The following is a 27,188-nucleotide window of genomic DNA, read 5'->3' as shown; positions in this document are numbered from 1 at the left end:
TTCGACCTTCACCTTCGCCTTCACCCTCGACTTCATCTCTTCTCTTCGCCCGCCGTCACCGCCATCATCACTTACCGCCGACTCTCCCGCCGACTCTCTTCCTCTCTCGTCTCAACCTCGACCTCGCCTCTTGGACTCCTGCTACTAGCAACACTCGAGTCACAGCTGCTACCGTTGACTGACGTTGACTCACCTCGACCAACCACCGCCACGACTACAAGAGTGCACTTGAGACAGTCGAATACCGATAAAGACTACGACTAGCGTCTGCTTGCTCGCCACTCACATAGCATGACCGTCTCTCGCCGGCTCTGAGTCAACCGTCAAGTCATCTATCGCAGGAGACTGACTGCTACTTCAACTCGCCAACTCGCAACATCTCGGGGGACCGCTCCAACAAAACCACTCTCGAGAACCCAGTTGCTCTGACAGACAGCTCTGATAGCTTTGTTCTGACCACCTTGACAAGCTCTCGCTGCCCGCTGCTCTCTCGATCGTACAAGTCAAACTGCCTGCCACGTTGATCGACTCTGGGGGAAGCTGCCGTCTATTATCGCTGAATTTTGTGACTCGTCATCAAGGCCGAGCCTGCTCCACGACTTTGACTCCTCTATCTCAAACGTGACCCTCATCTTGACCTCATCTTCGACCCCTCTGCAGGCACGTCTTGGTCTCATAGTCACTCTATTCAAGCGATAATACTCGTCTCGCCCTCCCTCCACTTCCTCCGTCTTCTTCTCGTCTTTCCCTCTCAGCTCACGACCTTGCAACGAAGCGTTCAATTCTTTTCTTCATTCTTTTCGACTTTTCATTACCGGCATCTTTCAGTTACTTTTCCTTACCTGGCTATCATTTTGGCAACAAAAAAAACCCATTACCAACAGACTCATTTACACCGACGGTAAACGAACAGCTTTCGTTTTCTTACCTCGGACACAACGCTCAAATGCAGTCATAACGATCTCTACCAGCTCTCTTTTTTCTTTCTTCGTTCAACCAGCATCAACCAAACGAGGTGCCTTGGGTGCAATCTCAGCTTTTTTCTCGCGGACGGCGAACCGATTTCCTTGTGTTTCTTTGACCTTTTTCCAATCTTTTTTCACGGTCCATCTTCTCAAATCAACATTTATATGACAGCCTGATCAACGACAACACACCACTCTTGTTCTTTCTTTCCTTCTTGCCTTTTTTTCTTTCCTTCTTTGCTTTGCTTTGCCTGCGTTTGTTCGGTCATAGGACCAGCGCTTCTTTGGCTCTCCTTTCCGTCGGGTTTCCCCTTTCCACAAAGTCCAGCTACTTATCATGGATTGCTTGCGGGACAAGTTTATCCAGGGGAAACTCCTCGACGGACGTTTCCAGACAGTTGCTCCGCTTAACCATGGATCCTTTGGCATGGTCTTCCTTGCAAACGACACCCTCACCGGGGGAGCAGGTAGCCATCAAGTGCCTGACCAAGCCCTCGTCTGCGGACCCGTCCTCTCCTCTCTCTGTCGACGACCGCTCAGAGGAGATGCAGTGCCACATGAAACTCGGACAGCACCCAAACCTCGTCAACCTCGTCAGCAGCTTCGAGACCCAGTCCCACATTTTCCTGGTCCTCGAGTACTGCTCCATGGGTGACTTGTACGAGGCTATCCGCAACAGCCGTGGGCCACTTGAGACTGAACACGTACGTGACTTCATGCTCCAGCTCATCGACGGCGTCGAGTTCATGCACTCCAAGGGTCTCTACCACAGAGACATCAAGCCAGAGAACATCTTCCTCTGCCAGGATGGCTCCATGAAGCTTGGTGACTTTGGGCTGGCCACGAGCAGCCCCTGGTCCTTTGAGGCATGTGTCGGTAGCGACCGCTACATGGCTCCAGAGCAGTACGAGCCCACCGCGGCCGGCTACTCCCCTGCCAAAGCTGACATTTGGTCCATCGGTATCTGTCTGCTCAACATCCTCTTTGCAAAGAACCCCTTTGTCACCCCGACGGAGTCGGATATCCTCTTCGCAGACTACTCCCGTGACCGACAGTCGCTCTTTGACGTCTTCCCGAACATGTCTCAGGATACCTTTGAGGTGCTCAGACACTCCATCGCACTCAACCCAGAGAAGAGATCGCTTGCCGGTATGAGAGAGGCCATCATACGTGCCGTCACTTTCACCACCGATGAAGAGTCTCTCGATGACTTCTGCACCGAGGATCGTGACGTCGTTGCTGCTAGTGCTTACCGTGAGCCTCTACGCACCCCGTCCATCCAGACGCCGCAGGTCAACCAGGGAGAATCCTTCCCATGGGCAAAGGCTCTCCAGGTCTCCCCTCAGCAGCAAGGTGGTCGTCGCCTCTCCGTCATCCCAGACACTGAGAGCTACAGCGAGGATCTCTTCCCGGCATCGGAGGTGGATGGTACTTCATGGTACTCGACTCACGCCATTTCGCCATCCATTGGTTCCACTCTGGATTCAAGCTTGGGTGCCTCCTTCAAATCGATCAAGCGCCAATCCGCCTTACGCAACGCTCCTCGCCCAGCTCCCATCAGCGAGTCTCTGCCCACCTCGGCAGCTCGCCCCATTCCATCCATGTCCCTTGTGTTTGGCAAGGGCAGCTCTGACCAAGTGTCCAAGAGCTGGAGTGACCTTTGGGATGAGGAGGAGTCCGAGCTCGAGGAGGCCCGTCTGCGCAACCGCCAGGCCCAGAACTCCCGTACCTGGAGCAAGGAGAGCAACACCCCAGACATTGCCGGTCTTGGCCTGTCTGAAATCGAGGAGCCATCGTCCATGCTCAATGTTCAGCCAATTCCAATCGTCAAGGACGAGAAGAAGAAGAACATTGCCGCTACCCCTGTCACACCATCCAAGCCACGCAGTGTTCTTAGAGATGGCAGCAACACCCCTGTCCCTCAGGGTCGTCACTCGCCCTCCAAAAACACCATCCTGGACAAATGGGCTGCCCTTGGCAAGAAGCGCATGAACCACACGCCTGAAAAGGATTACCGTGCTGCTTCGACCCCCAAGTCCAAGGCTCCCAGCTGGCGCAAGGAACCACAGTACGACCACGGCACCTGGACCAAGAAGAAGTTCCAGTCAAAGGACAGCCGTGGCCATAACGGTCACCAGCAACAGCCCATCATCCAGCCCTATATGCTCAGCAAGGATTGGCGTCGCGACAAGGACCAGACGATCAAACCAAAGAGAAGCCAGCATTACCCCCACATCCCCATCTACTCCCCGGCGGCCATTGATGATGAATTCGACTTTGTCGGCGGGTGGCAGGATCTACACCCGTAGTCTCCCTCCTCCTGGAAAGCCCTAGTTGCTTCCCTTATCTCCCTTGGTTTTTTCCATCTCACGACAAGCAAATATACTCTCCACTTCAATCACTTATATACCTGACGCCCCATCCCCCTCAAGATGACGCAACGACACTTCAATTCTACAGCCTGAATAATATATTTTACACTTCTGTTTCTTTTATATTGGGGATCCTATCGGAGTTTTTAGCGAGCCTTTGTTGTCTAATTTTACCACCTTCTCAGCTCTATTTTCAACCTTATGCGCTTTTACATCCATAACTCAACAGTCTGGTCTGCATCTCTTATTACCTGTTACCTATTTACCCTGTCGACTTCGCTGCGGTGCGTTTGATATTCCCTCTCGACCCTTTGAAATACCCCCATTTTTCCCCAACCTGGGCGTCGCAGGACCGAAACATACACGGCGATCACCGTCCGCCCAGCCGGAACTCCACATGGGCGGAACAGAACTTAACTTGGGACCATCGCCACCAACAATCAACCTCTACTATATAACTTGCCTTGTTATTGTTACCAACAGAATTTGGGTCGGCCCGGCGGAGCAACAAACTCCCCTTTCGAAGCGGTGTTGAACATTGAAAGACTTTGTTTTCTTTTTTCTCGAAAGGGGGGATATACCACTACTACGTTTTTTCTTGCGGCGTTTGTTGACAAACATCTTCTGTTCTTCTCCCATCCCAGTTCTTCTTGCAGACCACTCATACCTTTTACACTATATAATTTGTTTCTCTCAACTCTTGTCCATCCACGAACACATCACTTTGCACATCGCTACTATTTTTCCTTTACTTTTTTCATTACTCCTTTTATTCTATCATAACTCAGGCCCTCGACGCAAGTCATCTTGAGAGGGGATATGATGGTCCTTCACCCGGGTCTGCTTTCACAGCGAGCTTCTGTGTTTGTACCCACCCTCATACCCCACACCCACACCGCTCTCTACATGTGAGAAAGAAAAAGACGAAGGTTCGTGTCGGTGCATTCGACTTTGTACCGGCAGCCACTTCTCCCTTTTCCCCTCTGCCATCCTTCGCTTTGGAGGAATGTAGTGGGGGAGGCAGGAAGGAGTGGAAGGGAACATAACTAGGCTTTTGCTTTGCAGAAGGTTGTTGAAAGCAAGCAATCCATGGAAAAGAAAGAAAGAGAACAAAAAAATCTAACTTTCACTACCTTTGGTTCTTTTTAATCCTTGGTCTTTTTATATTTTTATTCGTCCTTCCTTATCCATCTGTCCTTACATTCATACCAACGTCCATACGAACATGCACCGCTAGTATCATCCACCCGAAAAGAAAAACAACAACAACTACCCTACTACCTTACCCCTTTTCCTGCCAGCACGACAAAATCGTTCTATTTCCATTTCCTATTCTACCCCGTTTAATTTCCGTCTCTGTTCTACATTCTGTTCTACGGAAAAAGAAAAGAAAAGAAAGAGGAAGATGAAGGTGGCGAAGCGAATGTACTATCTATCTTAGATCTGTTGGGAAGCAAGATGAGGATAGGACGTGGTGTTTTTTGTGTTAATTCTTTGGCGAATATCCGGATGGTTCAGTTTACTTTGGTTGGTGCTTTGCCTTTGGCTGGTTTGGATGGTCGGTTTGGATGGATGGATTTGATGGATGGGAAGGCCGATAAAATAAAATTGATTGATTGACTGACTGATTGAATGAAAGACCTTTCCATGGCTGGATATCTTTGTCTCTCCTCGTCTCGCTCTTTGTAGTCAAAGTAGTAGTTCTGTCGTAGCTTCAGTAGATGTAAATGTCAATGCCAGCACCAGCCACGGTTCGGCGTCCTATAATTAGCAACCGCGGCTCCAGGCAAGCTTAATTTTTCTTTTTCACTTTCGCCCGCCAACCCAACCGACGAGGGCATCAGGCCAGATATGCATGACTACGCCGACGTCAACCAGTTAATCACCGCACGCAGGCCACTCCCTCAGTTGCTCTATCCCGTCGATATATTTTCTTTTCGCACACCGACAGTTCAGTCCAGTTCGAGCTCAACCCAGTAGCTAGCACGGGAAACGCACGACCAACTCCGCCTTCCGTCTATGGCCACCAGATCAACCTAGACGGCCCGGCACAGGCACGGCACAGGGGTCAAAAGGAAATTTTTCCTCCCTTTGCTGAGCACCTCCCTGTACATCTGGCTGTCATGCGCATGCGTGAGCTGCCACTGCTACCGCCACCTCGACCCGCGAACCGGACAAGTTAATGGTGAACACGATGGTGTCGGTGGGTTGACGTGAGCCATGTCTGTACGTATATGCGGGATGACGGAGCAGCGTGCGCTGGACAGATGCAGCTAACAAACGGCCGAACTGGCGGTCTCTTACTACCAGGCATGATTGATAGAAATTCAGGCAGGAAGCGGAAGCGAAAACATACGCACTCATTTATCTCTCGGTACACATATACGAATCTACGTTACATTCCCTCGATTTCGCAAAGTTGTCTAGAGGAGAGCAGGACTGTCCTCATACCTTGCACACCACACCACACGACGCGATGGATGGACATCTTTCGCCACATGGGCTCAAGCATCTGCGTACGGACCGAATAACGTCGGCTTTCCTGACGTTTTTGGCAGTGTGTTCTGCTCCTGGCCCTGCGGCGGCGGAATCAGTGGATTCATCGCGGTTGATGGCCGTGGATAAATCGAATACCATCTGCCAGGCGCATGTGAGCAATGACTTGGGAGCAGAATATATTCGGTATCCGATATGTCTGGAGACTCGGTGGAATGCCGCAGCATCAGCACCAGCAGCAGCGTCTGCAACAACGGGAGGAGAGGGGCCGTCTACAACTAGGTCTGCGAGTGGTATATATGCCGAATCGAAGGATACATCAGGTTCAGTCACGGTTCCGGTTCCAGACACTGCTTCATCTGATTCTTCAATATCGAAAGAGAGCGGGAGTAGTGGTAACGGAGACGATGCAGACGTGGAGTCTCCGCTAGATAATTCAAACTTCCTCTCCTTTGAAGAATGGAAGAATCAGAATCTTGCGAAAGCAGGACAATCGGCTGAGACCATGAGGAGACATCGGCAGGATAAAGGACAACAAGCTAGAAGACGACATACGCGGTCACCGCAGATGAACGATCCGCTAGATGGTCTGGGAGAAGAGTCGGAAATCGACCTTGAATTCGGTGGTTTTTCCACCGACGAATCTGGCGTTGCTTCATGGGAGAGGAAAGATGGCGGAAAGGCCTCACCTGATAATATAGATTCTGTCACTGCCCCCGGTGGTGCTGTTGTCGGGGGCAAGGAAGACAAGCATCCTTCCCAGCCGATCTTCGAGCTTGACGGCCAGGATGCAGAGAATGTGCCGCGCAAGGGGATTGGTCGACGGAAACATGCAGGAACAACGTGCAAGGAACGCTTCAACTATGCATCTTTCGACTGTGCCGCTACAGTCCTCAAAACAAACCCCCAATGCACTGGTTCTTCAGCCGTGCTTAACGAGAACAAAGACAGCTATATGCTGAACGAGTGCAGGGCCAAGGATAAATTTCTCATTATGGAGTTATGTGATGATATTCTCGTTGACACAGTGGTGTTGGCCAACTATGAATTCTTTAGCTCCATCTTTCGATCGTTTAGAGTCAGTGTTTCTGACCGGTATCCGATCAAGGCTGACAAATGGCGAGTGTTGGGCACTTACGAGGCTGCTAATGCTAGACAGGTGCAGGCCTTTGCGGTGGAGAATCCGCTTATATGGGCTAGGTACTTGAAGATTGACTTCTTGTCCCATTACGGAAATGAGTTCTATTGTCCAGTCAGCTTGGTCAGGGTGCATGGAACGACCATGATGGAAGAGTATAAGAATGATGGTGAAGCTGCGAGGGCGGATGAAGAGGAGGATGCGAATGCACAGGAAGAAGCGGAACAGCAGCGGCAACAAGAGGAACAGCAACAGCAGCTGGAGCAGAAAGAGGCCGATGTAGTTGTGCATCCAGATGTTTCCATTCCTGAGGTGGTTATTAATGACCAAATGGTTCCGCTCTCGAATCTATCTGATCGTGAACTGGACGAGCTTAGATGTTTTGTGGAGAGAAACGAGACAGAGAGCATCTTACTCGGGCTGGTATCCAGTAAGATGTGTGCCATCCAGGAACGCGCTGCTCATATTGCAAGTCAGCCTGTGACGACTACTAGGGTGAAAGACGAGACTGCTGCTCCTGCCAGCGGCTCCATCACCTCTACCAATACCCCGGAGCAGATACGTTCAGTCTCTTCCACTCGTACACCCACGGCTTCTGACAGAGAAGAGACTCGCCGTAGTTCTACGGGTTCATCTATCGCCGCCAATGGGTCACATACAGAGCCAACGAGGATGAACTCAGCGACATACTCCCCTTCTCCTGCCTCACCACCACCCAACCCATCCACCCAAGAATCCTTCTTTAAATCAGTCAACAAACGGCTGCAAATGCTGGAGTCAAACTCCACGCTTTCACTTCTTTATATCGAGGAGCAATCCCGCATCCTCCGCGATGCCTTCAACAAGGTCGAGAAACGCCAACTGGCAAAAACATCTACCTTTTTAGAGAACCTTAACTCTACCGTTCTGCAGGAATTGAAGGAGTTCCGTCAACAATATGACCATCTCTGGCACTCTGTCTTTATAGAATTCGAGCAGCAGCGCCAACAGTACCATCGAGAGGTGTATTCGGTTGCTAGCCAACTCGGTGTTCTTGCAGATGAACTCGTGTTTCAAAAACGAGTTGCCGTCATCCAAAGCATCTTCGTCCTGGTTTGTTTCGGCCTGGTGCTATTCTCCCGCAGCTCGGGCACACCGTACTTGGAATTTCCACGTAATATCGTCACTCGCACGCGCAGCTTTCGCTCTTCTTCAGTCACCTACGGCTCACCAGCGCCATCTGCCAGCCCTAGCCCACCGCCCATGAGCAGGATGGGGTCGTCGATACTGAGCAGAAGTGAAGCAGACGATGACCACCTGCATCACAACCACTCACGACACCACCGCAGTCTCTCAGAACAAACAGATTATGAAGTCGGAAATCCTACCTTTACCTATTCACCGCCTACTCCAACTTCCAGGACCACGACGCCAGAGCGAACTCGAAAATTGCGTTTCTCTCTTGAGCCGCGAAGTGGTCTCGCTGCGTCCGCGACCGGCAGTCCCGCGACTATGAGCGATCCGGAGCTTAGCCTGAGAAAACGCCCTATAAAGAGTGTGGAAGTGAAACACGAGTTCGAATCGGACGCTGAACAGGCGGAAGGGGACTCTTTCACTTAACATATTGTCGATTATATTATACCATGCACAATGATTGATGGAATCATCTTTTATTTTCTTCAATTCTGATATTCATGACATCTACCATCTATACCGTTGGAAGCACAGGCGATTGTATTTTATGTATCCCTTTTTATTCTTCAAGAAGAGAGCATGTATCATACTTTTATCCTTATTTGATAGCATAGCGTACATCGTTTTAATGGCATAATATCGTCCGTCGTTCCACTTCTTTGAACATCTACATCAAGAACCCCCTGAGCGCCCCCTGATATTGACCTGGTTTAGACTTTTATGTCTTGACGTGTCCATGCTGAGTCAGCTTTTAAGGCTGTTGCTATGGAAACTATCGTTTATCAACCTTTTCCTCAGACGTCAACATCAAAAATCTCAAAGAAGGGCAGACGAATCCGCCCACCGTCATACTCAGTCCAGAACAAGTTAAACAAAGCATTACTTGCATATTTGTCGAACTATCCATCGAAAAAAAGCAAGGAAATTCAATAAAGGTCAGTATATAGAGCAAGTAAGCAGGTCGATGGCTTTCTGTCTTCCCCCTGCAAAGTTGATCAGGGTTCCACGGGTTCCATGCGAAAATAAACTACTACACTGCCCTTCCCTGCTCCGTTGCCATTTAGCATACTTTTGATTTGAGGGGAGAGCGAAGTGGAAAACCCTTTTTTCGCTTCCCGTGGATGTAAACAAAGAAGATCACACACGGTACATGATTGCTGACGGATACGATACGATATAAAGCCAGCGCCTTTCCAGAAATAAACAATCTCGCTCTTCAAACCGTACATCCACACTCTACACGCAGTTCCTTCGACCCGAGAATACTCGATATTACTCTATACCCGCACTGCTTGAGAAATCAAAATCAACAAACTGTCATCATGGCATCCATCACTAGCCCATCCAAGCAACCACTTTCTGACCGGCCTACAAACACCCATCTTACCATGCAGAACACATCAACCGAGGATTGCGAGGCAGACTTGAAAGCTGCTACGACGAAATCCATGGAATACCACAGACAAGTGCTCAAGGAGAAGATGGAAGGTGACTCACAGTAAGTATTCCCCGGTGTTCTCCGAGCCAAAATGTTGTTGTATCCCAGCCCCATACTAATTTCCATGCTAGACAATCTGGTCATTTCATCTCCCCATCAGATGGAATCATGAGTCCATGCACCAAGAAGCTGAGCAACCTGAAGGGAAAGAAGTTCAAGAAGTAAGTATACGGCTATAACAGTTCCATGGACGACTCTGGCAATAATATAGGTACTAACGCTTATTCACTTGGTAGTGCTGGACGGCCACAGATGCTTTTTGCTAAGGCTCTCGGGAAGAAATCCTACGATAAGATGAGCAGTGAGAATGCAGTTGACGGTGACGGCACTGGAGATAGTGGACCTGCCTAAGTTTGATGATGGGGCTGCCTTTCTCCTACCTTTATTACGACCTGCCGTGCCCGTTTATGATTTCATTGTATTATTAGTTCCCCGAGTACCCTTATGCCTTCTTGTGATGTTGTTGCCTTTTCATTTCTGGTTATGTTTTGTTATGCCTGTTTTAGATGAACCGATCATTGCTTCAGAACGATATATTTCTCCGATTCCACGGGTATTTTATGAAAGAAATATTTTCAATGTATCCTGCATCATCCATATCGTATAACCGTACTTGGTCATAAATATAGTATCCTCTTCTACTCCATTCTGTGTCTCAGAGCCAAATTTGATTTCCAGCGTCTTTCATTGGCTCGTATTGCTTAATAATCAATCACGTGTATATCGAATTCAGCCCGCGATGGATCTCCGACTTTCGCATAAAAGGAGCGGGAAAAAAGCACGAAGAGCTCGACGGCCTCAAGCAGCCCTTGCAGCGCTAGGATTTTTGGTTGCCACAGTTTGACTGGGGGAAGAGCATACTTAGATCATTCCTAACGGCTTGGCATATATTTAGCCGGCTAATTGTTTAAGTGGTTGATTTAGCTCGAATAATACCGATCTTAAGAGTCATCATGGCAGCCCTACGCAGCTCGTATGTGGAGAGGTTCACGAAGGAGACCAAGACACAGATATCGCTGTGCATAGATGGCGGACCACTTGATGTCCTACCCGATAGCCACAAAGCCTTCGAGTCATCGAGCATCCCCAACCAAAAGGAAGAGCACCATGCTTGTCAATCTTCCGCAACGCAGCACATCTGGATATGGACTGGAGTTGGGTTTCTAGACCATATGCTTCATGCGTTGGCAAAGCACGGCGGATGGAGTCTACGAATTCGCACCGTTGGTGACTTAGCTAGTGAGTAAATTCGTAATTGAGCCGGTGTACTTGTTGGCTACTCTTACTCTGCTGAATGCTGACGGTATCGCTAGTTGATGATCATCACACTACCGAAGATACCTTCCTTGCTCTTGGAGAGGCTCTGTCAACAGCTCTGGGTGATCGAAAGGGTATTAAGCGGTTTGGCAGCGCCTATGCTCCGCTAGATGAAGCACTCGCACGGGCTGTCATTGACATTTCATCTCGCCCTTTCTTTGTCGGCGTATTTGACTTCAAGGATGCAAAGATTGGCAATCTCACTAGCCAAATGATTCCCCATGGTCTACAGAGTTTTGCTCATACGGCGGGTGTTACTCTGCATGTTGACGTGCTTAAGGGTGAAAACGACCACCACCGTGCTGAAGCTGCCTTCAAAGCTTTGGCTGTGGCTATTAGAGATGCCACTTCCAAGGTTGCTGGGAAGGAAGGGGAAGTTATTAGTACAAAGGGAGTCTTATAGAGTGTTCAATTTGAGCGCTAATAATTTTTTTTCTCCAACTCCTTCGGGTCACCTTCATTTATTTATATCCTGCACAACTACCGTTTCACCGACTCCCAGACAAATTCGAGGCCATACGAGGACGCCAGCCCTTAACCAGTCATTCCTTGTCTGGATTAGATAACAAATCGACAATTTTTATGCAGTGGAAATTCGGGGTGACTTGACGTCTGCTGTCTAACGCTGCGTGTGGCTGCCAGAGTATAACCGTCGACCGATCTAAAGGAATCTCAAAATTCAGGTTCACGAGAGACACTTCAGCTCAATCCATCTTCGCCGCCAACATACAATCTGCATTTTCGCATTTGGTGCTCATTCCGGGTATCACCTGTCCTACCAGTTATTCGTACATTTTGACAAAGCCTAAAGCTAGGGTCCTCGAGGCATCAAATCTGCAACGCCACGACAAAAGTCCCAACTCCTGAGGCCCAGCCGAGCTATCTGCTATCAAATCGCCCCTTTAGCTCAACCTTAAAAGAAACGGGCTTTTTTGTCCTTGCCATAACCGTTAGAAAGCCATAATATATTTTCTCAATTCAAGTAGCCGAACCCGAGGTTAAGGCCTAAAGCCCATCCTGTCCGCCTGGAGTTAATAGTTATACTATACAGAAATTGGACCGCTATTGTAAGAACTGCCTTGCAGTATGGTTGTAGAAAATAATCGATTTAACGCCCGATATCGTGCGATGGAATATGTATTATGCAGCTCCCTGAATGCTCTCCTGATGTTCCCCCCCTGTCGCGCTGAAAATTAAGCCTCGGCTCGTGTAGAGCTCCATCGGCAACTCCGCTCAACCTGTTTATAGGAAAACGAGCATCGACCCGGGGACCGAGCTTGAGCTGCACTTCTCCTCGTACCACCTCTCTCGTTCGTTTATACATAAGGAACTCATTCTAAGGACTTCTTTGACCAGGTTGCAAGTCCATATCTCTAGCAACCCACTTTTGGCTAATTGATTTTATCATATTGAGGACCAGTTGTACAATGGCGGCCTCCACCAGAATTCCTTCTCTCATCCAGCCGTTCGTTAGCGAGCGCGCCAGAAAGACCCTGGATATCGTAAGAGTCCTTCTGAGTATTTTATAACACCACTATCAAGCCATATCGCTAACTTGCGTGGAACTTCAGGTTGAAGAATTCGTCGAGAAAGAATGTATCCCGAGAGACACCCTCTTCCAGGCTCAGCTAGGCGAAGGCCAGGCCAGATTCACCAAGCACCCCCCTGTCATAGAGGAGCTCAAGGCTAAAGCGAAGAAACTTGGCCTATGGAATATGTTCTTGCCGAAGAATCACTTCAAGGAGGGTGCTGGCTTCAGCAACGTTGAGTATGGATTGATGGCAGAGCTGCTCGGAAAGAGCCGAGTTGCCAGTGAGGTACGGCAATACCGCGTTATGTTTTCATGAGATGAAGATATCTAACTTAAATTTTTCTGTCTAGGCTACAAACAATGCTGCTCCTGATACTGGTAACATGGAGGTTTTGGCCAAGTATGGAAACGAGGCCCAAAAGAGAGAATGGCTAGATCCTCTGTTGGAAGGAAAGATACGCTCCGGTTTCCTGATGACCGAGCCAGATATTGCATCAAGCGATGCCACAAATATTAGACTTAATATCCGCCGCGAGGGTAACGAATATGTCCTTAACGGAGAGGTAGGCAACCAGCCCTGTGTATGCAAATCTGTATAAGCTAATTCTGCTATAGAAATGGTGGTCTTCGGGTGTTGGTGATCCAAGGTGCAAACTGTACCTTGTCATGGGCAAAACTGACCCCAACAACCCAGATCCGTACAAACAGCAATCCGTTGTCCTAGTTCCTGCCGGAACCCCCGGTGTCACCATCCATAGAATGTTGCATGTCTACGGCTTTGATGATGCCCCTCACGGCCATGGACAGGTTTCTTTCAAGGATGTCCGGGTGCCTGTATCCAACATTATCCTAGGAGAAGGCCGTGGTTTCGAAATCATCCAAGGCCGTCTGGGACCAGGACGTATCCATCACGCTATGCGTGCACTAGGCGCAGCGGAACGAGCTCTAGAGTGGATGATTGCTCGTGCCAATGATGAAAATAAGAAGCCATTTGGCACCCCGCTCTCTTCTCACGGCGTCATCCTTGAATGGATTGCCAGATCGCGCCTTGAGATTGACTCTGCTCGTTTGATCGTTCTCAATGCTGCAGCTCGCATTGACAGCGCTGATGCAAAGGCTGCACTCAAGGAGATTGCTGAGGCAAAGGTGTTTGCACCTCAGGTAGCCCTCACGGTCATCGACCGTGCCGTGCAGGCTCACGGCGCTATGGGAGTGTGTCAGGATACACCACTTGCCAGCATGTGGGCAAACATCCGCACTCTAAGGATTGCTGATGGCCCAGACGAAGTTCATCTCCAGCAGATGGGCAAGCGTGAGAATAAGCAAAGGAAGGATTCCACCATGGCCAAGATCAAGGCACAAAAGGCCGAGGCGGATAGGTTACTGAATGCCAATGGGTTTGGCGCTCTCAAGGGACGTTTGTAAGGGTGTACTTTTATAGCTATTTGAGACACGGCTCTTTATCTATAAAGCATATATCGACCACACTATATATCTCCTACATACATAAATACTGATTCTGTCTTATTCTGAGCTGTAAAAAAACCATACTAGAGGTCAATATATAGAGCAAGAGCTAGCTGATATCAACAGCTTATCAATCCGCCAAATTATGGCTCCCAGGCCGCATCACGTGAACAAAATAGTCACCAAAAAGGTGGTCGCATTTTCGAGGTCGGAAGGAATCTTTTTAACTCTCCTTCACTATTTGGTATCACGGACTGGCGAGTCTGTGGCCAAGTAGCCCAGGACATCTGCGATCTCAGATGGATTTCTAGCAGGCAAACGTCTGTGGGTGCTATCACCATCGCTATTCCAGATCATACGTCCTCCGTCCCCTCCGAAACGCATTGCGCGGGATTAAAGCCGTCCCGAATTCGACGGCCTAACGACCTGGGGTAACCTGACTCCACGTTGCTCTTGTTCTGTCCAACCGAGGCGGCTGAAGGATGGCCACATCGGTGATTCACAATGGAGCCGGTCATTTGAACGCAGAGGAAACCTTTGAACGGTGCAGGGCGGCGCTGACTTGCGCCTTGAAGGAAAAGGAGCCGACATTTGCTGAAGTCGAGCGGCTATTGGCAGAAACCCGAGTTTCCGGCCAGGTCTCTGTTTTTCAGATCTTCACTGAAGGGAGAGGAGGTTCCAGACACTATCATAACGATGGTGGAGCTGTTGGATGTCCCGATGGAGTGGACATTCGCAATCCGATGGACGCGATAAAACTCGAGGGTGGCCTTTGGGATGCGCATCTTGAGATCAACGGCCGGTTTCGAAAGTGGCTATCAAATATCCAAGAAGATGAGAAAAAGGGCAAAAAGCGGCCAGTTGAGAAGCGCAAACTTATTAACCGATACTCTAAGTTCATCAAGTCCAGCCAGGAGTTCTACGAGAAGTATATCCACCACCTATTAGAGGATTTCAAGGCCTATAATATCCCGCAATTCGAAGAAGTTGCGAGAAGAAAGGGGTACGTGTTCGAAAAGGAGGAGTCCCGGGACTCTACCCTGGATTCCCTACTGAGGCGTGTGGTACTCACCTCATGTCATGCTACACTTATTAGGCTTGGAGACCTTGGACGTTACTATCAAACCGAGCTTGTGGACCAGCAGAAGAAGAATTGGGAGCGCGCTACAAAGAACTACTCAATGGCCTCGCTGGTAAATCCGAATTCTGGAAATCCATTTAATCAATTTGCCGTCATTGCTCTTGCGGAAGAACAGCATCTAGATGCTGTATATTATTTGTATCGAGCCATTTCGGCACAAGAGCCTCACCCTAACGCCCATAAAAATCTGACAAAAGAATTCAAGAATATTCTAGCGGGTAAGGCGCAGCCATCAACATCAACATCAACAAATGACCCCCAAGCAGTGCTGGTCAGTTCCTTCTTATTCTTGCATGCCCAATGCTATCAGGGGGATTCTCCCGAACACGAAGAACGTGAGAATGAGATAATGCACCTGGTTACCGTTGATTTAAAAGAGAATATTCTCGAGCGCCCCCTTTTAGAGAAATTCGCCCTTATTAATATTGCCTCGGAAATTCATGCAAAGGATACTAACGCGCAAGTATTTTTGCGGAGGCTGAATGTGATATTCTTTTTCACTCTTCTCCAGGTTTTCCTAGCCGAGCTTGAATGCTCTGCGGATAAAGTGACCTCAGTTGCCTACTCAATCCTTCCGGCTTTGCGACACTATAGCAGTTGGTTACTTGTTAATAGCCCAGTATTGGTATCTGCCCCTGAAAGTAAGGACACTCCACTGTGTATACAGATTCAGGAGCTCTGGAAGAGTTATGCCAATACTTTGACTGTCCTTACCTCCACCTTTGACGTTATCAACCTACCTGATGTTCACTACCTCCTTGAAGAAGACGAGAATACCCTTGGGTTCAAACCCTTTGCACATCCTAATACCATGCGACGTTACGGGCCTCCCGGAGCAACGAAACCTAGAAAACAGTATGGTGAAACTGCAGCTGCAGCTTTAAACAATAAAGAGATGCTATTTCGAATCCGACAGTTTGTGATTGATGGCCTTGACCTCGAGCGTAATGAGAGAATCCCTATCGTCATGGTGAATAAAGAGGATGCAAGACTATTCGTTTACAAGGAAGAAGGTCTTCCTCAATTCCTGGACACTCGTAGCCAGACTCGTGGACATGGTCATACTCTTACTTCCACTAGCATTGACCTAGATGAAATACAGAAACCAGCAACTTCTTCGAGTGCTTTGGAGGACGGCGCATCCATCTCAGGATCAGCCTCGATGCATCGGATGGTCGATAATCTAGTCGAGTCGGAACCAGCCGAGAGTTTAGTTGATGGTGATAACGCATCATCATACTATGCCTCTGTCAATTTGAATCACCGCCGAAGCCTTGCCCATCAAGGGTTCGAAAATGGTGGCTCAGGAGCCCAGGGCCCTTCTCATTTCCAGTCTTATTCCCCAGGACCACCACTTCCAAGTATAATGAAGACTGCGTTTGCTCCGCAGCCGGGTGAAGCAATGTCTCCAACCAGCCGTCCCTCTACTGCTATATCTTGCACTGCTCCCCAGGTACTGTCATCTGGTTGTAATAATAGCACTCTCTTCTCTAGCTCCTTTCTCTCCTGCTTCGTGGACGAGTTCCCTAGCAGCCTACCGTACATGCAGACCCCACGTCTCGGTCATGCAACGAGTTATGCTGGCGGAACTTCCTTAGGTGCTCAACCATCGGAGCCCATCACCGCCTTTGGCCAATATCAACCACACCAGCCGTACAATTCGCCTTCGTATTTCAACAATATTCCATATGGAGAAAACCGTGGTTCGATGTTGCACTATGCTGGGGTTATTGGCGAGCAATCGCCACCAAGCGGTCAAGGAGGATGATAACTCGTACAGTCTGGCTCGCTCTCTTTGCGGCCACACAGCTATATTGAAATACTATTTCCACTCGGCTTGACCTGTAATGCACTTGCAATACGCCTCTTGGTTGCCGGAAGCATCAGACAAACGCCTATCCACGATTGTTGGCTTTGCATATTATTTCTCTTCCGAGAGAGTGGTCCGTGGTCAAATTTGCATGAAACTACTTAGTTGGTATTTGAATCGTCGGAAAGAATATATCCTCGACAGGGACCAGGGAATGCTCCTGCTTCGCGTAGGTGTCGCCCTTTATTATCCCCCATAGATGATTACTCTACATCGATGGCCAGTTGACAGAAGCCTCGAAACGAGCTTGAACTGGGAAATAAATGGACTCGGAAAGCCATTTCTCTCTTCCTTCCCTAGTGATGTTCCCAACGTTTAACATCTAGATATCACTGTCGTGCCCTTTATTTCTCGAACACAAAAAAAAAAAAAAAAAAAAAAAAAAAAAAAAAATTTCTGCCATGTTGCGATCAAATATTGCTTTCAATTTCAATGACGAGCACATGCACGCGTAACGAAGTCAACTGATCTCATGTATATTTTCATTCGTTGTTGAAAACGTATCTGTAACTAATTCTTATTCTACGTTTTTCTCTTTCATAAACAATGTCATCGAAATTGCCATCAGCTTGTCTTCAAAACCTGATCCTACCCCTATTAAGGGGTCTAGTTAAGCTCTATCTCGTAGCTGTTGAGTCGTGTGGATGGTTGGTAGGTATTTAGTTGAAAGGATGTAGGGTATGGTTAAATTTGCTTGTGACAGGAGCAAATGGAGGGAGTTGATCCGAGTTAGTAGTACCCAGCTATGAAATTACACTATTCTTTTCTAAAAGAAGCCTGATACCCGTTTGTTTCGGTGCACAGGGTTGAGCCTCGACAGATGCAAAGTGGGTGATTAGTCTATTGGGTGAAGGTTTGCTTTGGGAACGGGTAACTTTTTGCATTTGTTAGTAGACGATCAAATCCACAGATATTTTTGGGGCAGTCAACTTACGATGGGCCTAATTCCCGGATGCTCAAGTTGGCGAGCCAGTGTCCCATCTCAACACACTCTGGAACAGACTTTCCTTGAACGACACCGGCACAGAATCCGCCAGCGAATGCATCACTTTTTGGAATGTTAGCTAAATATAATCTCAATGGAGAAATAGAACCGCAACTTACCCGGCTCCGTTAGTGTCGCAGATTTCCTCCTTGAGAATCTTGCGGATAGGGGTCTGGGTAACGGTGACTTCACCAGCAGCATTGGAGACCGCAGAGATAGTTGGCTCGGTTCCGTGAGTGACAATGACAGTTCTAGCACGCTTGCTGTTGGTCTTTGGAAGCTTGGCCATCTTTTTGGCGATTTCACAAAGGTCCTCAGTGTCCCATTCCTGGGACTTAGCGAAGGCGAGGGCCTCAGCCTCGTTTCCAACGATGAAGTCGGTGTATGGGAGGACCTGAGCGAGCTGATCCTTGAAAAAGGCTGGGATGAATGGAGCGGAAAGGGAGAGCATGAAGGTCTGATTCTCATATTAGTCCAATGGTTTCTCTCCATTGCCCATTTCGGGAAGAGTCCGAGGGAGAGAGATAAGTACCTTGTTCTTGGAAGCAGCCTCCTCAGCAAGGGCGAGAATAGCTGGGACACAGACGGTCAAATGGTAGCCACCAACGAAGTAGACCTGAGCCTTCTCAACGAGGTCCCAGACCTGTGGCTGCTTGAGGTGATCAAGCTTGTACTCATTGGCAGCAGCCAAATGGGTAACCAAACATCTGTTGTGGCCAGTGATGATGACACCACATCGACCGGTGGGCTGAACATCATCCACACGGTATTCAACTCGGAGACCGGCCTTTGCACAGGACTCTCGGAGGATATCGGCATACTTGTCCTTGCCAACGCAGCCGATGTAGAGGACAGAGTTCTCTGGGAGAATATACTATAACACAAGAGTCAGCTTTACAATGCCATTTAGAGACTGTCTGGGCGTCTGTAAATCCAGTAGGTATTCATACCTGAGCTCCACGAGCAGTGTTCTGAGCAGCTCCTCCAGGGATGAGCTTTGCGTTGTGGTTCTGCATCAAGTCCTCATAAAGGCCCATATGCTTCTCCTCGGCGAGAATGGCATCGTTTGCCTTGACCTCATACTTATCGAGAGTCGATTGGTCTCTACCAAGAGGATTCATCAGTCAACAAGGAGGAAATAATCACAAAAGGAGCCTCATGCTTTGCGGATGCACGTACCCCTCTCCCTGGATATCTAGAAAAGAATTACTTGTTAGCAGCGACTCCACGGGCACAATTGAGAGGCAGACAAACCCAAGAGGGGGTTCTCGAGGCAGAGAAGCGCGTAACCCTGAGCATCAGCCATCGTGAAGAGAGTCGGACTGTGGTTTGTCTTGAGATCAAGTCGGAGAATTAACTGTTCGGCGGGATGTCTCTCAGGTGTTATATATAGTGGGGGACGAGGAGAATTGGATTTAGTGTTTTTCTTAGTGTTATTGCGGAAAGGCTGAAGGAAGAAAAAGCAAACATGGCAAACACGCCAAAAACCGCCAGCAGAAACTCCGACGCAAGTTCGCTAGGTGTGTACGTCGATAGCAACAACAACGCCGAACAGACAGACGGACGGCTTGCTAGGTTCTACGTCGACGAGCACCGGAGCGCCGATATAACGAGCCCGAAAGACACAATGGACGACGCCGCGGCGCGGATAGCGGATAACATCCAAGCTGCATCGATATACGGCCAGCGGTCTCACGGGTTTGGACCGGGGACTCAACACCATCTCGACGGCCTTGACGGGGTCGACTCAGACACTGCGAGCATCTCTACGGATGTCGTGAATCCGGAGCGAGAAATCAAAGAAAGGAGACTAGGGCGTCCGCAGCTACCTCCTATACCAGACCTGCGATTCCAACAGAGCTATCTTGCGAGCATCTCAAAGGCTTCGAGCTGGCAGCATGTTGCTTGGATCACACTGAGAGATCAGGTATGAATGCAGGTTTACGGATCTTGTCATTCGGAGACATACGTTGACTTATGCCCTACTGGTTTACTCCGTAGATTCTATTACCTCTTCTACAAGGCGCTTTTGTCACACTTGCGATGGCCGGATGGCGGCACTGGACCCGCGGAGCTCGGGCTAGTGGAAGAGCAACAGGCCTAAGTCTACGCCAGCTATGGTTCAAATTGACAAACTGGAGGATGGCAGAGATATGACTGAAGGCTAGCAGAATCTGGAATTGTTTTTAGCAATGGAATTATGGGATGTTAGGCGTTACCTGGCTTGGGATACCATATGATACACACATATTTGCTTATATGCTGCTGCATTGGAAGCCAACGCAATGTTCTTTTATATAGACAACAGACAAGCACAGATGATTAAGCGTAATGTTATGCATAATATCAATAAGGAAGACGCCATCCGCATGGAAGAGTATAGCAGAATGAGTTAGTAAGAGTGACTAGGTTATCCTGTCTTTCTTCCTTTCATATGGGTAGTAAGTAACAGTTATTTGGACATGAATACCACCTAGTAAATTACTCATAATAAGCGTATTAGCCAGGCGAGAGGTTTAGGTTAAACAAGATATGATGCTGTAACAGAGCACACATGCCTAGTATTAGACAAGTCCGTTATATGTAGGTGGTTGGACTTGAGGCTCTTGCTTTTCGGGAATAGTAGGGGTATAAGTCTCCTGCTTAAGGGGAGGGGCGTCATTTGGGACTTCTGGCTTGAGTGGCACCTCAATAGCTATACGAGGCTCCTTTGCGGGTTCCTTTGCGGGTTCACTAGTAGTGTTCAAGATATGGCCATTTATAGGGATCACTGTAGATGTGCTTGTAGGCGGGTTGCCATTGTGCAGCAGTTCTTCCTTTAATGGTTCAAGCAGCGCGGGCTCTGGCTGGGGTGTCTTAGCTGCATTCCCTTTGCCATATTTCAGTTTAACAATCAAACTTCTGTTTCTATCCAGCTGGAGATCCGCTGTGAAGGAGTCTGCATCGCTTAGCCCAGCCTCATCCTCGTCTTCGTCGTCAGCAGCGTCTTCATCCCAGTCATTACCGCTCGAGGCCTCGTCGTCGCCTTCTGTATTATTATCTTCGTCGCTGGGCGTTAGGCCGTCCCAGCCATTACTTTGAAGGCCACGCCTGCTTCTGCGTGACCTGCCGTATTCCATACCGTTCCCCCCGCCAGCAGGGTTGTTCGACGGCTCGTCGTCAGTAGCTTCGTGAGACCTTTTGCCAAGGACGGTCTGGCCGTAAATGCCACCTACTCTGGACTTGACCTGGCGGCCAGAGGCGGTGAAAGTAGGGCCAGCATTTTCCGGAGGTGATGAAGCGCGTGATTGATTACGAGTAGATCTTCTAGACGGGAAGGCGCCCGATGAGAAATCATCGTCGTCAGAGAATGTGTACTTGATTCTCTTTCCACGAGTTCGACCCTCGTAAAGAGAGAAGCCGGGTTCAGGACGGGCGAATGCAGCTTTCCGCGCGATTCGGTAGTCCCGTCGTTTGCGTTTCTAAAGTGGAGATTAGAAGTTGGCACTATATAGAGAGTAACGGAGTTCCGTCAAGGCTGCAGCTTACCTCTTCTGAGTTCTCAAATCGTGGGATGCTGTTGAGTATTTTCTGACTGAGCTCTCGAGACGCACGGGACTTCTCCGTTGCTAGCGACTCAGCGACACTTCGTAATTCAGGTATTGTGCCAGCTACACTCCACCAGGTGTTTGTCTTCAAAGCTGGGTTGCTTTCTCTGTAGAGTCGGAAGTGTGTGTCATCTAAGCCTTCTATGAGCCAGTATCGCCTTTTAAGGGTATCTGATCCCCAAGGCTGAACGGACAGCGGTTGGTTCTTGTCCCCATCGTGTCTGGACTGTTTGTAGGATTCTTTGAGTTTCGCCTGGACAGAATCGGAGGAGGAGAGGGCCCAAAGGGCCAATGTCGAAAGCAATTGGATCTAGAAAGGGCATGTTGGCCTAGAGCTGGATATAGAATGGTATGCAGTCTCCATTTGTATGTCACTTACCCTTTCCTCTGGAGTCATTGTCATATAACCACCTCCATTCGCAAAAGGACTCTTCTCTTGCCATGCCTTTGGCCATTGCGACTGATGAGTTTGTATAGCTTCCTCAAGGGCGCGTTGATAGTGACCTCTCCTAAACGAGACCAGACAGCCGAATTAGCAAGATGCAATTTAAACAGCGCACTTCAATATAACCAGACCTCGCGCATCACACCGATGCACAAACTGGGAATCGTGGTGTTGTAAAAACGGTATAAGGGAGATCGTACTCGACGTCTTTCTTCCGGTTAAGTACAAGACTAAGCAGAGCACAAAGAAGGCGCTCAACCTGGTCGCCAGGCGTAGGCTCAACAACACCCTTTTCAATATCTTGCGGTCCGTAATGCGGCAGCGACTTGGGAAACACATCTGTGAATCTCGAGCGGAACATCACCAGGAACTAGAGAACAGAAGTGTTAGCTATTAGTTTTCGCGTCAAAGCACTATAAGCAGGCGCGTCACGCTCTTGCCTCAACGATATGTAGAAACGATGCAACCACCGCACAAGCAAAGAGGGAAAAGGAAACAAGATAATTTTACTCACGGCAATATTAGGATTATCAGCTAGAACGTATTCATGGGGAGGTGACGGGGGTCGTTTGGGGGATGGTGGTGCGGGAGCTGGCTTCTCTGCCTTTTTGAAATATTTGGTGATTCCCGCGCTGCGGTTGACGGATTCCGCGATAGACTCGTCGGCCGTCGAGACGACCGAGGATAAGGACGAAGAAGAGTCGGAATCCGACATGGCGAAACCTGCGCGCAGAATCGAGGGCTGGCGACGCTGGTGCAGATGGCGGCGGAGGAGGTGGTAGGGTTTTTGGTTGTTGGGGTCCAAAGAAGTATTTGATGGAGGGTAGCACGCCTTTGGAGATAAGATAAAATAAGATGCAGCCAGCCAGGCAGCTAGTTAGCTTTTTGGTCGTAGGTAAGCAGGAAAAAAGCTTCAGCCTCGAGTCGTTTGCTTAACGTATTATCAGCCTGAGTCGACTTGGCGCGTGCAGTTTGATCTGAAGCTGTAGGATAGATAGATAGATTGGTTCTTCGTAGCTGTAGTTGTAGAGGATGAGATGGTTGTAGATGAGAGCGAAACAGCCAACGTAGACGGAGAGGAAATGATTGAACAGGATGAAGCAAAAAAAGGGGGCTCTTTCTGTTCTTCTAAACTTTATATAGGTAACATGTCCTGCTGAGCAGTGAAAGAGTCCGAGTTGAGTCCAGCTAATCACCAAAAAGTTCTATTCACATCTATGTCCTATTCACGGCGGATCAACACAGAGGACAGCAGTCGCTTCCAGCCAAAAGTCAAGAACAAAAGGCAGCGCCAGAAAGGTAGCGTAGTAAATATCAAAGTCTGGAAGATGTACGCTTGAACGAGAATAGCCAAAAGGAGTATATATGCCTTCGAACGTAGTAAATGCCAGTATATGGGTTAAATCTATCAAGACGCCGTATCGGAGGCCGATAACACCGTGTAGGAGGCGATTATCCGGGATGAAGGATATGGCTGGACTCCAACATCTCGGGCGGACTTGTCCTCATAACTCGGTGGCGATTGAGTCACACTCCCTGTACTTGGCAGTTAGGTCATATCGCCATGAGATGTCTTGTCTGTCTGAGATCTTCATCGTCTAGACACATCGTCTCGCTTTCGCCACGCCATCATCATCATCGCCGTCGCTGTTATCCTGTCCTGCCGTCCTGCCGTCCTGTTGCCGTCGATGTCTCTGACGTTGTTTTGTTGACGTTGAAAAAGAAGTCGGAAGGTGGAGGTTGCGGTTGAGCTTAGTCAGCAGGACGAAAGCGGCTAGCTTAGCGACTCCCACAGAGAAAGCAACCACACAAGCCGCGAACATTTTTTGCATCTCGAACTCCAACTTTTCCACGATCAAGCCGACAACTTCGCGATAAGGTACGACCACCGCCTCGCTTCCTTGACGCTGCTGCCGGAGACTCACTGAGCAGACCCAGCACCGAGAAGACAGCTGCTAACCGTCTCTGCAGTAATCATGGGTCGCGTGATCCGCAATCAGAGGAAGGGTCGTGGATCTATCTTCAGTACGTTGACCTCCAACATCCATTGAGTATTTTTTTTTCCCCTTCTTTGCTTGCCGAAGCGGGAGAAAGGCGACGGAATTCGACGGACCGCAGACGCACGAAAGGCGCAGGGCGAATTGTCGAGCAGCGAGGAAGTAAAACGCAGGGAGAAAAAGAAGAATGCATGCTAATAAGTTGACTGTGTGAATAGCGGCTCGCACCCGTCTCAACAAGGCCCCAGCCCAGTTCCGAACCCTCGACTACGCTGAACGCCATGGCTACATTCGCGGTGTCGTGAAGAAGATCGTCCACGACAGCGGCCGAGGCGCTCCCCTGGCCCAGGTCTCTTTCCGCCATCCATACAAGTACAAGGAGGTCACCGAGACCTTCATTGCCAATGAGGGCATGTACACCGGCCAGTTCGTCTACTCAGGCAAGCACGCTTCTCTCAACATCGGAAACGTCCTTCCACTCGGCTCCGTGCCCGAAGGTACCGTTGTGACGAACGTGGAGGAGAAGGTCGGCGATAGAGGTGCGCTCGGCAGGACGTCTGGAAACTACGTTACTGTCATCGGACACAACCCCGAGGAGGGCAAGACACGCATCAAGATGCCCAGTGGCGCCAAGAAGGTCGTCAGCAGCAGAGTCAGAGGAATGGTTGGAATTGTTGCCGGTGGTGGCCGTACAGACAAGCCTCTTCTGAGTACGTCTACCCACGTTTTTTTATATATTTATTTTTTATTTTCTAATGAGCGTCTGAATTGAGTTGAGTGAGTTGGTACTAACCTGTCTGTGCAGAGGCTTCTCGTGCTAAGCACAAGTTCGCTGCCAAGCGCAACTCGTGGCCCAAGACTCGTGGTGTTGCCATGAACCCCGTCGACCATGTAAGTGCAACAGCCCTACAGAAACGTATCATGTCTGCCGTGCTAACTCCCTGCAGCCCCACGGTGGTGGTAACCACCAGCATATTGGCAAGGCTTCGACCATCTCCCGATATGCCGTACAGGGACAGAAAGCCGGTCTTATCGCTGCCCGCCGGACCGGTCTGCTGCGCGGAACCCAGAAGACCAAGGACTAGAAGTACTAATGGGATGGGCGTGGGTCTTTTTTTTTCTCATAATGATGTACGGAAGAATAAAATAAATCACTTCACCGTAGTCTTCTTTACTTCTTCCGCCTCCTTTAATCCTTCTTAGCCCTCCGTTAATGCAGTATCAGCCTTCTATCCCTTCTGTACCTTCTATCCATCCCCCTTATCCTTACTGCCGGCCTTTGCACCCTCACTGGCCTTGGCGCCCTCGTCATCACATGACCATGACATCATCACGTGTTTTTGCGCGTCACGTGCAGCAGGCGACACCTGAAGCGGCCTAGCGTCCCCGTCTTGCTCCCAAACTGGCCAATCACGGGACCGCGCCCTTGCCCTGCGCTCTCTTCCGTCACTCGCGCCCGAAAGAGCGAAGAGCTATATAACCGTCTCGCAGGCACCGCACATTGGCAGTCTTAGCAGTGCAGGATAGGAGACACGGTATACGAGACGATATTCGCAGAGACGCCTGAAGATTATACGAAGAGCCACAGAGAAGACACGTGAAGAGACGCAAGATATATACTCCGTACAGAGACAGACAGACAGAGGAGACCGAGACCGCTGAGACACACAGCAAGTGATGGATATAGACGCAGGACGGGCCTTATAGAACATCGACCCCTTCCCATATCTCGATCCTCGCTCCTTGCTCCTCCCACCGTAGAGCTTAGTCCCTATCCGCCTGGCCTCCCTGCCTCTCCTTGGTCTTCCCACCGCTCGAACAACACCCAATCCATCCCGACGGTTCTCGGTCCTTCCCTGGTAGTCCTACCATCATCATGACGGCGGAAACAGACAACAAGTCGGCCTACGCCTCGACCTCTGCCAGATGGCGCGCAATCGTCAACCGGGACGCCGCTGCCACCGGGTTTGTGTACGGGGTGCGGACGACCAAGATCTATTGTCGCCCCCGCTGCCCTGCCCGTCTCGCCCGCCGTGCCAACGTCGAGTTTTACGACACGCCTCTCCTGGCCGAGAAGGCGGGATACCGCCCTTGTAAGCGGTGTAAGCCCGAAGACGTGCGCGCGCCTACCGATCCGCACATCAGGCTGGCCCAGCGGGCGTGCGAGACCATGACGCTGGCTGCTCTGGCCGGCGGAGACAAGCAGCGGCCAACCCTGTCAGATTTGTCTGGCGAGGCCGGTCTGACCCCCAGCCACTTCCACCGCGTCTTCAAGAAGGTCGTCGGGGTGACGCCAGGCAAGTTTGCACGGGAGCTGATGGAGCGGAAGTCGTTGGGTAAAGTTATGGTGCCCAGCGGTATCAATGCGAGGATATGTTGGCCGCCACCTCATCTGGCTCCCCTGGTTGGCATGAGCAGCCCCGTGCAGGACAGTAATAATAATAATGCATCCTCGTTGGAGCCACAGGTCCAGACTCCCCCTCTTGGCGACTGTGACATCGATCAGATAATAGGGCAAGGATATAGTGATCCGCAGGCCGTGGGTCCGATCAACTGGAACGAATTCGATCTCATGTTAGCTGCAGCATCGGATCCAAGACAACAACAACAGCAACAACAGCAGCAGCAACAACAACAACAACAACAACACCATCATCACCACCACCAGCAACATATAAACTTCTCTCGTCCACCAACTTCCACACCTGCCTCCACTGCTGCCGCTGCTTCTGTCACCACCTCGTCGTCGCCTGCCGTCGGAGGAGGTAGTGGTATCTGTATGCCGCAGACAACGGCGTCACACTCGTTTGACCCAAACTCACTCAACAACATCCAGTCCATGCTGACTCTCGACCCCAACTCAACGTCGAACATCAACTTCGCCCAGTACATGGCCGAACCCATCGACTTCTCCCCCATGAACCCTCCCACCACCACAAATAGCAGCACCAACACCACTACCGGCCACAGTCCGCCCGACACCTTCGCCCACCCAACTCCCAGCCCTACATCTGTCCCTTCCCTGTATTCCCAGCAGTCCATCTCGCCCACTGACTCACCTCTGATGTTCGACTCCTACACTAGTCTTACCGGCTCCTGGCCCCCCTTGCTGTTCGAGGACACCGACTGGCTGGACAGTCAGGTCCTGCTCCCCGCCAGACTACAACAAGTCTAGACTTCTTGTGCCAGGTCGTAAGCAGCATCAA

At 49.7% G+C, this 27,188-nt stretch overlaps 11 protein-coding genes across 11 annotated transcripts; 9 read left to right on the top strand and 2 right to left on the bottom strand.

Annotated features, from left to right (window-relative positions):
- Positions 1 to 1,378: 1,378 nt before the first annotated feature.
- TERG_04042 (serine/threonine protein kinase) lies at positions 1,379 to 3,274 on the top strand (the record flags this gene model as incomplete). Its single annotated transcript, XM_003234943.1, has 1 exon — positions 1,379 to 3,274. One exon carries the CDS (start codon positions 1,379 to 1,381, stop codon positions 3,272 to 3,274), a length of 1,896 nt encoding a protein of 631 aa, XP_003234991.1.
- A 2,539-nt stretch (positions 3,275 to 5,813) lies between these two features.
- On the top strand, positions 5,814 to 8,570 carry TERG_04041 (uncharacterized protein; the record flags this gene model as incomplete). The annotated part of the gene is made up of 1 exon (XM_003234942.1): positions 5,814 to 8,570. One exon carries the CDS (start codon positions 5,814 to 5,816, stop codon positions 8,568 to 8,570), a length of 2,757 nt encoding a protein of 918 aa, XP_003234990.1.
- Positions 8,571 to 9,466: 896 nt separating this feature from the next.
- On the top strand, positions 9,467 to 9,993 carry TERG_04040 (uncharacterized protein; the record flags this gene model as incomplete). The annotated part of the gene is made up of 3 exons (XM_003234941.1): positions 9,467 to 9,642; positions 9,714 to 9,803; positions 9,879 to 9,993. The coding sequence occupies 3 exons, from the start codon at positions 9,467 to 9,469 to the stop codon at positions 9,991 to 9,993; spliced, it is 381 nt and encodes a 126-aa protein (XP_003234989.1).
- Positions 9,994 to 10,595: 602 nt separating this feature from the next.
- Positions 10,596 to 11,362, top strand: TERG_04039 (uncharacterized protein; the record flags this gene model as incomplete). The annotated part of the gene is made up of 2 exons (XM_003234940.1): positions 10,596 to 10,881; positions 10,956 to 11,362. 2 exons carry the CDS (start codon positions 10,596 to 10,598, stop codon positions 11,360 to 11,362), a joined length of 693 nt encoding a protein of 230 aa, XP_003234988.1.
- Positions 11,363 to 12,386: 1,024 nt separating this feature from the next.
- TERG_04038 (uncharacterized protein) lies at positions 12,387 to 13,915 on the top strand (the record flags this gene model as incomplete). The annotated part of the gene is made up of 4 exons (XM_003234939.1): positions 12,387 to 12,461; positions 12,531 to 12,776; positions 12,841 to 13,053; positions 13,106 to 13,915. 4 exons carry the CDS (start codon positions 12,387 to 12,389, stop codon positions 13,913 to 13,915), a joined length of 1,344 nt encoding a protein of 447 aa, XP_003234987.1.
- A 524-nt stretch (positions 13,916 to 14,439) lies between these two features.
- Positions 14,440 to 17,330, top strand: TERG_04037 (uncharacterized protein; the record flags this gene model as incomplete). Its single annotated transcript, XM_003234938.2, has 1 exon — positions 14,440 to 17,330. One exon carries the CDS (start codon positions 14,440 to 14,442, stop codon positions 16,864 to 16,866), a length of 2,427 nt encoding a protein of 808 aa, XP_003234986.1. The 3' UTR covers positions 16,867 to 17,330.
- Positions 17,331 to 17,808: 478 nt separating this feature from the next.
- TERG_04036 (uncharacterized protein) lies at positions 17,809 to 19,259 on the bottom strand (the record flags this gene model as incomplete). Its single annotated transcript, XM_003234937.1, has 7 exons — positions 17,809 to 17,842; positions 17,903 to 18,016; positions 18,073 to 18,410; positions 18,486 to 18,827; positions 18,904 to 19,057; positions 19,133 to 19,148; positions 19,208 to 19,259. The coding sequence occupies 7 exons, from the start codon at positions 19,257 to 19,259 to the stop codon at positions 17,809 to 17,811; spliced, it is 1,050 nt and encodes a 349-aa protein (XP_003234985.1).
- A 162-nt stretch (positions 19,260 to 19,421) lies between these two features.
- Positions 19,422 to 20,110, top strand: TERG_04035 (uncharacterized protein; the record flags this gene model as incomplete). Its single annotated transcript, XM_003234936.2, has 2 exons — positions 19,422 to 19,880; positions 19,955 to 20,110. 2 exons carry the CDS (start codon positions 19,422 to 19,424, stop codon positions 20,108 to 20,110), a joined length of 615 nt encoding a protein of 204 aa, XP_003234984.2.
- Positions 20,111 to 20,517: 407 nt separating this feature from the next.
- Positions 20,518 to 22,700, bottom strand: TERG_04034 (uncharacterized protein; the record flags this gene model as incomplete). Its single annotated transcript, XM_003234935.1, has 5 exons — positions 20,518 to 21,414; positions 21,482 to 21,850; positions 21,920 to 22,049; positions 22,186 to 22,355; positions 22,500 to 22,700. The coding sequence occupies 5 exons, from the start codon at positions 22,698 to 22,700 to the stop codon at positions 20,518 to 20,520; spliced, it is 1,767 nt and encodes a 588-aa protein (XP_003234983.1).
- Positions 22,701 to 23,961: 1,261 nt separating this feature from the next.
- TERG_04033 (60S ribosomal protein L2) lies at positions 23,962 to 25,067 on the top strand (the record flags this gene model as incomplete). Its single annotated transcript, XM_003234934.1, has 4 exons — positions 23,962 to 24,010; positions 24,201 to 24,692; positions 24,788 to 24,873; positions 24,930 to 25,067. The coding sequence occupies 4 exons, from the start codon at positions 23,962 to 23,964 to the stop codon at positions 25,065 to 25,067; spliced, it is 765 nt and encodes a 254-aa protein (XP_003234982.1).
- A 435-nt stretch (positions 25,068 to 25,502) lies between these two features.
- On the top strand, positions 25,503 to 27,188 carry TERG_04032 (uncharacterized protein). The gene has a single exon (XM_003234933.2). It carries the CDS (start codon positions 25,859 to 25,861, stop codon positions 27,155 to 27,157), a length of 1,299 nt encoding a protein of 432 aa, XP_003234981.1. The 5' UTR covers positions 25,503 to 25,858; the 3' UTR covers positions 27,158 to 27,188.

Source organism: Trichophyton rubrum, assembly GCF_000151425.1.
Source record: "Trichophyton rubrum CBS 118892 genomic scaffold supercont2.4, whole genome shotgun sequence".
Lineage (NCBI taxonomy): Eukaryota > Fungi > Ascomycota > Eurotiomycetes > Onygenales > Arthrodermataceae > Trichophyton > Trichophyton rubrum.
The sequence above is the reverse complement of the archived record's forward strand: the minus strand, read 5'-3'. Positions and strand labels throughout refer to the sequence as shown.

What these genes read in the sequence shown, in the direction of transcription:
- TERG_04032 (XM_003234933.2), top strand. Translation starts at nt 25,859, where the DNA reads ATGACGGCGGAAACAGACAACAAGTCGGCCTACGCCTCGACCTCTGCC.